We start from the raw sequence: 14,686 nt of genomic DNA on the forward strand, positions 1-14,686 counted from the left end.
ACTATGTAGTATACATTTCAAGAAACTTCCAAGGTACCAGGATATTATATTATCAATTTTTGATAACAGGGTTGATGACTCTCATTGGTTAAAAGCATACTTCCCTACCTCCCAGGCTGAAAGGAGAGAACAAAGCCGTGTTGACCAAATGAGGTGGAAAGAGTGCAGACATTTGAAGGGAAGGAAGTCTGAATTCTAGAGATGCTGACATGCACAGAGGCAGCTGAAGTAAGTGAAAGACACACACATATGCCAGTGGGGCCTCCAAACACTTGCATGAACAGACAGTAAATAGGCACTTAGTGAAATTGCTACTATTATCTAGACAAGATCCAATCCTGAGGAAGATACTGGGACTTAAAGTGACAAAGATTTCTAGTTAACCTTTAAGAAAGGATCAGGATAATAACAAAAACACTCTCTACCATGGAGTGGGAGGACAGAGATTTGTTTGATCATCTGTTTACATTGCCTTTTGGAAACTTCCAAAGACAGTATACAACTTTCAAACTAAAATAGCTTGAGAACTTTGATGTAAATGGGACAAATGTGAAATGGATGAGTTAAGTCATTTTTGATATGTCAACTAAACATAAAGGTGGAGCAAGAGAACAGTATGGCTCACTTAAACAAATTTTGACTGAGTATTATTTTTCTTGTACTCAGCTGGCAGCTGTGGAAGCAATTCATTAAAATGATTCAAGCTGAACTGTTTGTATTATTTTTTTGAAGGGAAAACTTCTTCATTCTAATTTGAAAAGTCATTTCATTTTTTCACAATTAAAATGTATTCATCACATAATATAATTCAGCAGTGATAAATTGAATGACTAGAAAAAAAGCCAAAAAGTAATAGATTCTATTGATCATAAGTAAAAGTATAACATATGATAGGGAAAAAAATAAGTGAATAGGGGGAACTTAGAAGACATACATAAAGCAGCAATATATTGTAAGGCTTAAATGGACAAATTTTTAAAAAAATGATAAATTTTGCATTGACTAATAGGCAATGAACATAGACAATCTATAATATATAATTTTTAAGGGATGTCTTCCTTTTTAAAAACTACTTTTTGCTATATTTAATTTTCAAGAACAACCTTATAAGTACCATCATTTGCATAAAAGCCAAATGAGGGCTGATGACTTCTATCAAGATTAAAAATACCAAAAGTATTTTCTTAACCTGTCTTCCACTTTATTTTTAGCATGAGAATTGTTATGTTTTAACTTCTCCATCTTTTCCTAACTGTGCACATTATTTTGTTTTTCATTGTCATTTTTTCCCCTGTGGTCGAATTTAGGAAATGTCAATAGACCTTATTCTTTTTCACATCCTGAGTGCTAGGAGACTATTCTCTTTCTACTTTTGTTTGGATGTTCAGATTTCTTTTTTCTTCTCTTTCCTTTTTTCTTTTCTTTCCTTTCCTTTTCTGCTTTAAAGTTTATTTTTGAGAGAGAGAGAGAGAGAGAGCAAGCATGAGTGACGGCAGAGAGAGAGAGAGAGAGAGAGAGAGAGAGAGAGAAAGAGAGAGAGAGAGAGAGAGAGAATCCCAAGCAGGCTTCACCACCAGCATAGCGCCTGACACGGGCTCTCAAACCCACAAACTGAGATCCTGCCCTGAGCTGAAATCAAGAGTCAGATGCTTAACCAACTGAGCCACTCAGACACCCCTTCTTTTTTTTTGCCCATGAATAACTTAATAACTATTAATTTAATAATTATTAAATTATTAACTATTTAGTAATAATAAAATTATTGTTCAATAGTTAATTTAATAATTTTTATTTCGTAAACATGTCAACAGTTATACTTTTTTATTCTTATTTTTCATCTGATATTTTGCCTCAATGTTGAAAATAATGGAGTTATGTTACTTTTTTCTATCTCTATACATAGTGATAATTCATTTAGATTTCTGAATCTTCTCTTTTTACATATGACATTATGTATTTCTGATTTATATTTATATTTTGTATTTATGTATTTATAAGATAAACATATAAACAAAACTGTTATACATATACATAAATGTGTTAATAGTTTTATAGTGTTTAGCTTTCTTTTATACCTACACTGTGCTAACAGTGCAAATCATAGCAAGCATTATTCACAGCTCTACAAAATGCATTTCTTAGTGCACTGAGATATAAAGGTATGAATTATATTAATCCAACCATAAGGTCAAGTAGACATTAATCCTTGTCTATGAGATTTCTGTTGTTTAGTGGATTCAACTATGATTTTGAAACTACCAGTTCAATTTCAATTTTCATATCATATGTATACGTCAAAAATAATCTGGTATTTTTTAAAATGACAGAGTGCAGATTTCATTTAAATTAAACCTTTCTTCTGTACCAGCAGATGACCACTGCTTTGGTTTTTCAACAAATTCCCTTCAGCAACACTACAGAAATGATTTATCCAAGTACCTAATTAACTGGTATGTTTTATTTCCCATTTCTAGCTTTATGGGAAGTTTCTGAAATACTAAATTGATGTTTGAAATGTTACACCAAACCAAAACTATAAAATGAAATAAATCACCTAATCTCTTTGAAGGTCATGTTATAAATTACTCTTACGTTGAAGCAGGATGCACAGGGTCTATGAGCAAAATCTCAGCTGTGAGCTTCTTGATAAAGGCACGGAGACGCTCTTTGGTGTGAACTCTGGGTTATGCCAGCAGGTTTTGAGCGTTTACTGGAACCACAAAAGCTACATCAGGACTAATTTAAATGTGTCATCAATTTTCCAAAGCCAAATCTGCAGTGAATTCTCAATGGTTCTCAAAACTCACCACAGGATAGTTATAATGTTCATGCTTGTCATGGCATGGTCGCATTACTAATTGGAGGAGCCCAAGAAGGGTAAGTAGAGAGGTCAAACAGAGTCACAATCCAGGTGGACATGCCAAGCATCACCACGGCGACACCCACGATATTAACACCAAGTCCAGCTTTAACCTTGAATAGGAAAGAGCATAAATGTCAGTCTCCCCAAAAGAAAACCTATAGGAGAGTTAGAACACTGTAGCAGAAAGTATATGCCAGATTTACATGCGCCTTAAATGATGTGTGTAAATTGTTGTCATTTCATAAAACAATGAATTCTTCCATTCATGTCAAAGGAGAATCCGTCCCCAGCTAAATGACATTTAGTTGGAGATGCTGAGAGGTTCCTCTTAGGAATATACTGGAATCATCTAACTCAAGAAAAAATCCCTTTAAAAAATTGCCATTTCATGTTAAATCAGAATTTGAGTTTTGAGGTCTTGTCTTTCAGTGGGTCAGGTTCAGGTCACGATATGATAACTGGATCCTTCATGTTCACTCAATACCATTATTAGTTTAGCCTTTAGTATTCTCCTATTGAGATTTAATAAAATGCCACTTCTATCCACCTTTCTTAGAGTGCCCATTTTTCTGGCTCTTATGTCATCATCCTGGTAGCTACTAAAAATTTCAAAGTTGTTTTCTATCCATTAAAACAGAGACTGGCAAAATACTGCCCATGACCTGTTTTGGTAAATACAGTTTTATGGTACTAGAACTATGACTATTTGTTCACATATTGTTGTTGGCTGCAGTCGTGATACAATGGCAGAATTGAGTAGTTGTGACAGACAGCATACGGCCCACAGAGTGTCAAATATTTACTGTCTGACTTTTTACAGGGAAAGATTGCTTACCTCTGCATTCTCGGTTTTAAAGCATGGAGCCCCAAAGCAAAAGGGGATATCTAGTGATGATTATTATAGGAAGCCTCCTTTTCTTTCTATGCCAGCCACTCACTTATTCCAGAATCCTGTTTTTATTGTTTAAATTCATGTGCACAGGACACTGGTTATATGGTGTCATACACATTTTCTTTTCCAAAAGAATATTATGTGACTTCTGCATAGAGGCATTTCCAAAATGTTTACATTGCAGGAATGTAGGGACAGCAATGTGTGTGGCAGGAGGGAGCTGGGACTTAACCTGGGGAGTGCACCTGCAGAGTAAACTAATGGAAGTTACTTTCATTACATTCCTGTTTGGTTTGGTTTGGAAGTTGGTGATCAAGATTTGGGGGAGACTAGAGTATTCTCAAGCTAGTCCTTGCCTACCACGGCAAACAGCCACGAGCAAGGGAATGTAGAAAGGGTCACAGTGACCACCTGGCTGAATACAGACAGGCCCATCAGGGGACCCACCCCCAAATATCCAAAGGCCCTAAATGACCAATGGGCTACTTACACCCAGGCTCAGTTACCAAAAAAGGGAAAATTCCATATATTGCCAAACCTCTTCAACTTCCTCCTTTAAAAACGCCCCCCACCCACTGCCTCCTTGCAGACAGCCTTTCTTCTGCCGTCCTGCCCGTTGTTCTTGTGGTGTATTCAGTCAACTTCTATCTCCTCTGTTCTGCCTCAGGTGGCTTCCACCTGATCGTTGCCCCACATTTTGGGGCCCCCATCGGATCGGAAGAAACACCACACGTAGACACCACACTAAATGTTCCGTTATGACTTGCTTGCACTTTCATGTCAGATGCCACTATTAGAATCACAACAAGAAAGACGACTTTTCATCAGCAGGCACTGAGCCCAGTATGTTATTCAAAGTGCATGTTGGTTGGTTGCAAAGATGTTTGTGATAGAAAACCACAGGGCGTGACTGCTGAATTTCATTAATTCTATTTCTTCCTTTTGCCTAGGTCAAGTTGGATTCTGATTTTGACATGTAAGTTTAAGCCCTTGTGTGGAACACAGTCTATGCTCTTTTCCCTCTTCCAGGGTGTTACTGATGCATTCAGTATCCGTATTTGTGACTGCAAATTCTAATGGCATGTTTGCTTCTGGTATCACTCTTGAAAACAATTCTATGACCAATCATGTACTCACCTTCAGAAACAGAACTCAAGCCATGCTTTCCCTGGAAGTTGATTAGTGTGTAAAAGGAGCGATAACGCAAGACATTGGACCTGATTGTTTTCTTACAGCTCACTCACCATGTCAATTACTTTTAGATGGCCGTATGAAAAAACAATAGCATTGGGTGGATTTGCTACTGGTAGGAGGAATGCAAATGAAGTACACAGAGTAGAAGGTATCAAAATATAAAGAGGGTTCACTTGAATGGCGTCAGCCTGTTGGGAAAGACAAAGGAGTCTAAGTAAAATTTTGAGGTAGGCACCAAGCATCAAAATGAGCAAAATTATTATAATAAACTTTCGCAGAAGCAGGTTAAAACTTAAAGACATAAAATTGTACACATAAATGCAACTCTAGCTTGAAGAATATTTTTCAGAAATGTCTCTTCCTCTTGTTGTTGTCTATATGGTTATTGATGCTCAGTTAAGTATTAAAGCTCAGTTCATTTAGAAAATAAAGTATCATTTATTCCAGGAACTAAATAAAAACAGAAGCAATTTATCATTTATCCAGTGTGCTAGGTGCTCTGTGTGTGTGTGTGTGTGTATTTATATAAAATAACTTAATATTCCCAATGACCTATGAGATGGCTACTATAGCCCCAAATAACAGATGAAGAAACTAAGGCCCAGAAAGGTTAAAGTCCAGACACAAAGGTGGCAAGCAGTAGAGCTTATGTAGGGGCTTATGTCTCTCTGGCTCCAAAGCTTCTCATTATTCCATTAACTTTTCTGCCTCTGCGCCATATATAATTTAAAATTTGCTTAGGGATCTTCACAGAAGAAGAGTCACTCCTATTCTTAATTCATCATCTAACTTTTCTAACTGTGCCATTTCATCTGTTCCCTGTTGAGAAATAAAAAACAGAAAAACCAAAATGGTATTTTTCCAGTATAAACTGTCTACATTTCTTCTCTAATTTGAAGCAGCAGCTTAAGAATGCTATCATATGCACCTTGAGCTGGAGGAGAACAATTTCAGAAGGGCAATCCTTCTTGATTTAAAGTGCTACCTCTCACCAAACTTAGCCGTCCCAATAAGGAAAACATTTTACTTAACGCTATTTCTTGTAATTGCTAGCTAGGTGGGGAGAAAAAAGGTAGATTGTCGGTTCCTCTCTCTCCTTGCAAATCTGGTTTTTACCTATCTTTTAAAATTATTCCCTGGGCTATAGAGAGAACCAACCATGTCTAAGATATTTAAGCTTAAAGCCGGAAGCATAAGCCTAGCTTCTTATTCACTTGAAAATCACCTATATGAACCACTTCTCAGAAACTGAGGAATAATCTGGAGGGAGAAGTGTCAGTGTTAGACATCTAAATACTGAAGTTGCCAGGAAACACTGAATCCCAAAGTCTCACAGCTGGAAAGGATCCAGGCTGACCCTTGTACTTATCTGCAAATGAAAAATCTGGGCAGAAAGAAGGTAAGTACTTCTCTTAAGATCTTGCTGCTTGAATGTAGAACGGAGTTCTGCATTGAGGTCTCCCAAAAAAGTATCAACCCAAATAAAGACCACTCTATAAGTTACTTATAGGAAGATCATTCGCACCAAAAATGATTCCATACCACAATATGAGAACAAGCAAGGTAGAACACTACACTTTTGATGAGTATAAAAGCAGATCAATGAGATACCCACCAATGAAGATAATATCGGGAGAAGAAGAGTAATGGTAGCTGGATTGCTGGCTACCTCTGTTAAAGATGTGACAAGCAAAGAAGATATCAGAATTATTAGCCATGCTGGTAATGAACCTAGAGGAGATAATTTATTTCCTATCCACTTAGATAGTCCTGATTCCTAAAAAAAAAAAAAAAAAAGAAAATAATAATAATTTGTAATGTTATTTGTAAACAATTCATTTTAATCACACAATTTAAATATATAAAATGTAACCTTTGCCCTAAGAACACAGTTTCTAAAATATAACTTTAATCTTTCATATTTTCCCATAGTTTGGTAGATCTAGGAGGCTCTGACATGGAGAAGTTCTCAATTATTCTTATTTTAACACTACCAACATGCTTTAGGAAGTTTGAATTGTCTTCCCACATTTTTTAAATTAAAATTTAATTTTACCTAATTTATATGGACAAATCACGTGGTACTACAGGACTTTAAGAAAATGGAAGCCCTCTGGTCTGCCTCTCTCTATTCCTACGTTGTGTTCCCCAGAGACAATTTTCAACCCATATTAGCTAGTTATAGCTATTTTTTAAACTATGTGTTTTCCTAATTTGCTAATTTAGATTTTGTTTACTGACTTTCTAATACGTTACATAAGGATTCAGCTTTCTTACACCATCTACCATACATGTATTTCCTGGCCCTCCATTTCCTTTACTCATATATCAACATTTTTTATTAAATCAATATTAAAATTTTTCCATTAGGATTATATGAATATTGTTCATACCTGAGACACTTAGTGTACTGTGATTATATTAAAACAAAGTTAACAGGCTTTTAAGAGAGAGCGAATTACAAAGAGGTGAATGCTTTAGTAGCTAGCTGCTCTCTCACTGCTCCCACCCAGGAGGGTTATTGAGTTCTGGACATTTGCCAAACTAATTACAGTTTGGAACAAAATTTTAAAAAATGAACTGTCTCCAAATCTTTGTAAAGTCAGTTTCTAGGGGCATATTTTTCCACAGCCATATTTTTGAAATTCATGGCTTCAATATACCCACTCAGGGATAGGGTCATTCTGGATATCCCACAGAAACTTAATTCTATGTACCAGGATTTTCCAAACCATAGAAGGTTTCCCTAATTCTTCCAGTGGGAGGGGCTAGTGTATCAGAGGAAGTCCACACCTTTTAATTTTCTTGGATTTTGCAATTCTAGGGTCTGGCCAATGCTTTTAAAATCACTTTGAGTATCTAGAGTCCAATCCGGACAGATATTCTGGGAAGGAGACATGAACAAAGTTAACATCAGTGTCAGAATTACTGATTCTGATTCCCTCACAGTTCAAATTAGCAATAAAAATAACGGAAGTTACTGATTCTGAGAAAGCAGATCTCATTATTTCTGAAATAGTAGGGGAAAAAAGTGAATTTGCCTTATATTTCTATCATTTAAATTTGAGTGGTCTATGAGGCAAGCCAAATCTAGATGTAAAAAGGCATTATAAGTGGCCCTCAGAATTGAGACAATTTCTGAGATTTTTCACCCATTAAGTTGAAAGTTTTGTGTCCAAATGCCATACAGAAAAATTGACAATAAAGTAAGAAGCAAAAGACAGTCTCCCTAGAGGCTATCTAGAAGATAGCAGATAGTTATTCACCTTGAGAAAAATAAAAATTTAACTTTCCAGAAACGAAAAGGCTGGACACAACACATCTCTCTCATCATCCTTTCTACTCTGATGGCTGAATAAGGAAATGGAGCAGCTGTGAGCTTTAAGTGTTTCACAGATGACTATAAGACCCAGAAATGAGGGTTTTTAATTAGTCAAAGAGTAAAAACTTTCTCATGGACTTTTTAAGAAGATGCTTTTTTCCAGCAGCCCTACAATGACTTTCAAGTGACAAAGGCCTCCCCAGACTTCTACTTTATATAAACTAGATAGCAGATGACAGGCCAAAGAATTATTCCTAATGGTGGTTTTATTTCTCCCTAAAATTAGACATAATGTAGTATTAGCAATGGTTATGTAAAATTCTCTCTGGACTTCATTCAATAAACATTCACTAAATACTTTTTTTTTTAATGTTTATTTATTTTTGAGATAGAGACAGAGAAAGACAGAGCATGACCAGGGGGAGGGCAGAGAGAGGGAGACACAGAATGTGAAGCAGGCTCCAGGCTCTGAGCTGTCAGCACAGAACTCCATGCAGGGCTTGAACCCCTGAACTGTGGGATCCTAACCTGAGCCGAAGGCAGATGCTTAACCAACAGACCCACCCAGGTGCCCCAACATGTACTAAGTACTTTTAATGTACTTAATATGTAATAAATAAATGATGTAATGAAGTACTGTTACTTCTTATTCTTCTTTGACAGCCTTAGGACTATGATATATTGTAAATTTTAAAAAAATGTTTATTTTTGAGAGAGAGCCAGCACATGCAGGGGAGAGGCAGAGAGAGAGAGAGAGAGAGAGAGCAAGCGCAGAGCCCTTCAGGGCAGAGCCCAAAGCCGGGCTTGATCCCATTGATCCCATGAACTGTGAGATCGTGACCTGAGCCAAAATCAAGAGTAGGACGTTTAACTGACTGAGCCACCCAGGCCCACCTGGACTATGATACACTGAAGAGAAGTCTGTGAGGTACTCAAATTCATCATGAAATAAGGTAAAGGTATAAAACAAAATGTTTTGCTAGGAGTCATTGTACATATGATTTTTGCATTTCTTTCTTACTTAGCTAGTCTTCTAGTACCATTTCATGGTTTAAGAATTCTAATCTTCTTTGCTTTATTCCTTTTGACATGTTGGGACATCGTAAAAAATGATGTTTTATGCTCACAGCCTGTAAAAATTATTGAACTCACTTTATTTGTGTGGTATACTCACTGCATGACTATTGAATTCTGTATCATTAAAATGATAGGGTGAAGTTGAATATGTCAAAGCTTAAATGTCTCTTGTTCTTCTTTGGAAAAGTCTAGTTAATTGTTAAGTATCTTAGGCACAGAGTATTACCTCACAGCCATCTGCCAAGGCAAACCCTCCGCCAACAAGGATGGCTATATCCCAGGGCATGAATGACTGGAATTCTTTCCAAGTAATCAGCGGAGAATAATCAAAAGCAACTGCAAAACACAATTCCCACAGTTATACATTGCTTAAAAGATGACAATATGACATGTATTTGTTTTCATTACCTGAAACCGCCATCTCATAAGAAGTTTTTAATATTCCTCTATTGTTTTTAGGTAAGTAACTTGATCTGAACTTTGAGTGATTTCTACCTGGCTGAGGTGGAACACTGTATTCCAAAACAAACAAACAAACATAAACATGACTTGGAAAAATCCTTTGGATCATATTACAGATTTAGATAGATTATAACATTATCATTTATAGTGCCATTCATTCATTCATTCATTCCACTAACATTCTGCCTACTATGAGTAACACAATGCATTGACTATACTATTCTTTGCTATTCAAAGTGTCTAATACGACATTGGTTCTAATATCATCACTGTAGCATTATAATTTTATTCACTATTTTCTTGAACCTTTTTTATTTTTTCAAATCATGAGGAGGGTCATAATAGATTCATCATGATTTCAGATTAAAATCAAAGTTCAGATTAAATAATTTAAGTATCATTCATAAGACTCTTAAAATTCTTATAAAGCAATTATCATAAAGACTTCTTTTGATATTTAGGTCATAATGGCTCATTTGATTTGTTGAGAAAAAAGGTCATCCATGAATATATTATTCCCATTTAACATTTGTGTGTAACAAGTGGCCTTCTACATGGTGAGATTTTAGGGTTACTACTAAGACTCCTTCCTATCTCCTGTTAAACCTAAACCAAACTTACCTTCACTATTGATGGAGATTTTGCTCTTCCTTGCTTGAATTAGGATATATATACCCTATTAAGGCCTGCCTTGGTGGCTCAGTCAGTTAAGCGTCTGACTCTTGATTTCAGCTCAGGTTAGGATCTCATGATCTTGAGATCAAGCCCTGCACTAGGCTTTGTACTAGGCATGGAGCCTCCTTAAGATTCTCTCTCTTCCTCTGCCCCTCCCCACCTGTGTGTGTGTGCTCTCTCTCTGTCTCTCAAAAAAAAGGGATATATTTTCTGTTAAAACACAAACATTTCTGAAATATACCTCTCATGTAAAATTTAACACATAATGTCTTGCCATTTTTAAACCTAGTGTGAATGAGTTTATCAGGGAGAACAGGAGTTGAAGAATGAGAAGACAGAGAATGGTAGACATTGGTATAGGGGCCAACGGCAGGCTGCCCCAAGATGGGCGACCTTGTCATGAATGTTATTTTGAGTTAAAAGCAATCAAAACCCAGCAGACTTGGGCACCTGGATGGCTCAGGCGGTTGAGTGTCCAGCTTTGGCTCAGGTCATGATCTCATGGTTCGTGAGTTTGAGCTCCACATGGAGCTCGCTGATATAACTGCAGAGCCTGCTTTGGATACTTTGTCCCCCCCTCTCTCTGCCCCTCTGCTAGTGCTCTCTCTCTTAAAAATAAAACAAAACAAAACCCCCCAAAACATTAAAAATACAAACAAAAAAACCCCAGCAGATTCAGAAAAAGTTCTTTGCCTCCCCACTCAACTATGTTTGTACCAGGAAGAGAGAGATTAACAAAGATTTCTCTTTACCTAAGAAACTTATCTGCATAATTGGGTAACCTTTGTTTTCCAAACATCTCCTTTCACCTTCCTGCTATTGGTCTTTCTCCTCTGTATCCTCAGACCCCTATCCCTCTTCTTAGCTCATATAAGGGTCATGTTGCCTCACTGTCTTTGGAACTTCCATGTCTGTGTGGATTCCCTGTATGTACACCATTAAATTTGATTTTCTACCATTAATCTGCTCCTATCAACTTGAGTCTTAGTCCAGCTGGAAGGATCTTGAAGGGAAGATAAAATTCTTTCTCCCCAACAGAAGCAAGGCTTTTTCTGAGAGGAGGATTCAAATGTGGGAACCAGGGAAGTTAAGCCAAGCATTGGTACCTCAACACTGGCCACTAACAGGCCATAGGGATTTGACTTCAACGGTCAGTGTCCTCAGGGTCTCACAGAAATTATTACTCTGTATTACAATATCTCCTTATAACACACTTTGAGATGTTCTAGACTCAAGTAAAGAACAAAAGGCATTTATTTCTACATTATGCTATTTATATATATCATCTCCTAGAAATCTGACTCATTAGTCGCTTATCAATTTGGACACAGGGAGTCAGGTGGGCCAACTCAACTCCATGAATCCAGGTTCCACCCATGCAAAAAAAAAAAGAAGGGACAAATAAAAGAAAAACCAACAATAAAACCCCCCACCCTCTACTAGACTATTTCCAAACAATTTTAAACCATTTGTCCTACAATAACAACATAGGAATCTGACTACCAAAAACACCTGCTATATTAGTATAAAGCATAAATGGGGGGGGGGCGGCAGAATCCTGTGTTTAAAAAATATGTGTGTGTCAGGGGAAGGGGGGTATGCTCACATAAACAAGGATACTTCTTTGTCCATGTATTACAAAGACAATGAATGCTCCCACTGAATACTACGTCTTTCATTTGTGACACTAGGGTTCTGGCTAAATGTGGGCTTGATTTGCATTCTCTCCAGGATTCCTATGATGATGTAAATACTATTTCCCTTGAAACTCCTCACCTTTTTAGATCCTCAGCATTTATTACCAAGGGCTCATCATGAAGTATGACTTTCAAGTTCTTGTTCCTATGTTTGCCAATAGTAAGATTAATTCTGATTATGGCAGGGGAAGTGGGCCTATTGTGAACCAAACAGTATCACTCATAGTGGAGTTCTAACCATGTTGCATAAGGAAATCTACTTCTCACTTCTGCCAAGTAAGATGGTTCTCCTTGCAGGGGGAGAACACGTGCTGGCTGAATAAGGGTTGCGGTGTGCAAACAGGGCGTGCTGTGGAAGCATGTCCATTCCTTCTGTTCTAAGTGCTAACTGAAACCAATGGAATTTTGTAATTTTTGCTCTTCTGTCAAATTCATTCAGAATTATAAATAATACTCAACCAATTTCTCCTGTAGGTGTAGTTTTAGTCAATCTCTTAGCTGGGATAAGAAAGAATAGAAGTCCTATAAGTAAGGCAACAGTTGAATCTGTAGCAAAACCAGGATACCTGAAAAAGGACAGATGTGTACATTAAAAATAGCAGGAAGAACTTGAATGAACTAAACAACAATCGACTATGCTAATAAGCATACAAGTAGTAGTGGAGGTATAGATTATTTATTCTGGATAATCAGGTCTAAAATCTATGGATTTCCAACTAAATGATATAACTTAGTGAAGCCGAAAATCTCAGACCATGTTCTCATTGTTTCCATATATGTCTCCTACTTTCAAAACCATGAATACACATGCTAACATAATGGCCCACACTTTTTAGGCAAGGCTCAAGGATTTGGTAAGTGATTTTTTTCTTTGAATTTTTTCATTTAATATACTGGCAGAGAACTGAAGCCAAAACAATTGCTAGACTAGGCAAAGCCCTGTATAACTGTTGTATAACATCACAGTATTGACTTGTGGCAACGAAAGGGTGTTTCTAGAGTCCTCTAAAATTCTTCTGTAAATTATGAAAAGAAATTGATCTGTTTTTCTAAGATATAACATCTGCTACTGTGATTATAGGCCCTAGCCATATCATACAAATGAAATCAACCCATTTAATGCTTTGCACCCTGTGAAACTCAATCAAGAATATTAATTATTAGAATGGTTTATGAGATGCTCATAAATGATCACTGTACAAATTAAGAGTGATTCAGGAACAGATGGGGTCTTAGAATCACTAGGTCATTCCAGCAAGTAAGACAGGTTCCCAGAAGCCTCAACTGTTAATAAGCACCTGGAAACCAGACATGAATGAAACAGACATACATAATTAAAATTCAGTTTTAAGATTCAGCAGTATTAACTAGTGAATCTTTGTAACCTGAGAAGAAATATGTACACCCTAAAGATTATTTCGCTGCCTTGTGACTCGGCAATGTGTACATACTATAGAAGCTCTCTACTCCTGTGATTTACTTGAACAGTATAAATAATCAAGGAAACACATTATTTTTATTCAATCTGGCAACTTTAGGAAGGAGTCTGTTTTCCTTAAATATAGATTTTATTTATTTCTTTGCTGAGTACAAAGCTATTTGGTGTAATTTATTCAACAAAATTCACCAATATTTATTATTTTACTGCTCCTTATTTCTTTTACTTGAGTTATAATTTTTTATTGTAATTTTACCAAATTAGGTCAGGCATCATGTAATCTGATTTTGTTTTATATGAAAAGACACATTGAATTCAGTCCAGGTTCAAACAGATGGAATGAAAACATTAGGTGGTAGCTATAAATCTTGATATATCATCCTAGCTTTGGAAATTCTAAATGCTTAAAATCTCTATATTACAAATATATTCTACAGAATATACTTTACATAAAATCAAGCCATAAATATTGAGGTAATTGTGTTCCCAAAGACTTTTAAAACCCTTATTATTTCAGTACTTGTTTATTTTCATTTTATTGTTACTTGATTATGAACTAAGGTTGTCTCAGTATTACAAAATATTAAGCTTACACAAATTTTATTTGCTTTGGCGATTTATGAATCAAAGTCAATTAGACCTATATCTTCAAATTCCTTCTCCTCTCAAACCTTTGTTCCTTTTCCTATTGTTTTCTCTCAGAATTCTACATAACACGAACACCTGACCATAGTAAATATACTCTCTTTTCCTGCTGCAAACAAAATATCTTCTGAATTACACTTTCTTCCTATAAAGAACAGAAATGAGAAACTTACTACGTTGAATTCATACTGGGATTTCTTCCTGGTTTTTATTAGCTACTATCTGATTTCATTTAGTGTTTACACACTAGTGTTTAGAGAAGACTCTCCCTACTTAGGTTAATAGGAGTGGAATTTTGAAAAGGAAACTCACTTTTTATGTTGGTTTACAACCTATTACAAAACTAAAAAGTAATAATCAAACTGTTAAATGATAGCTTGCTATGAATAACAGGATGCTGCTTTTGTTTAGACTTCTCAAC

At 36.2% G+C, this 14,686-nt stretch overlaps 1 protein-coding gene across 1 annotated transcript in view; it reads right to left on the minus strand.

The window, feature by feature from the left end:
* Positions 1 to 2,807: 2,807 nt before the first annotated feature.
* SLC13A1 (solute carrier family 13 member 1) overlaps positions 2,808 to 14,686 on the minus strand; it is a 65,659-nt gene continuing 53,780 nt past the window's right edge. Inside the window, exons 9-13 of the mRNA XM_049641757.1 lie at positions 12,642 to 12,748; positions 9,575 to 9,684; positions 6,565 to 6,726; positions 5,000 to 5,137; positions 2,808 to 2,973 (exon numbers count right to left, since the gene is read on the minus strand). Coding sequence (XP_049497714.1) covers positions 2,836 to 2,973; positions 5,000 to 5,137; positions 6,565 to 6,726; positions 9,575 to 9,684; positions 12,642 to 12,748 — 655 coding nt within the window. The 3' untranslated portion in view covers positions 2,808 to 2,835. The remainder of the gene's footprint in view (positions 2,974 to 4,999; positions 5,138 to 6,564; positions 6,727 to 9,574; positions 9,685 to 12,641; positions 12,749 to 14,686) is intronic.

This window comes from Panthera uncia, chromosome A2 (genome assembly GCF_023721935.1).
Source record: "Panthera uncia isolate 11264 chromosome A2, Puncia_PCG_1.0, whole genome shotgun sequence".
Taxonomy (NCBI): Eukaryota; Metazoa; Chordata; class Mammalia; order Carnivora; family Felidae; genus Panthera; species Panthera uncia.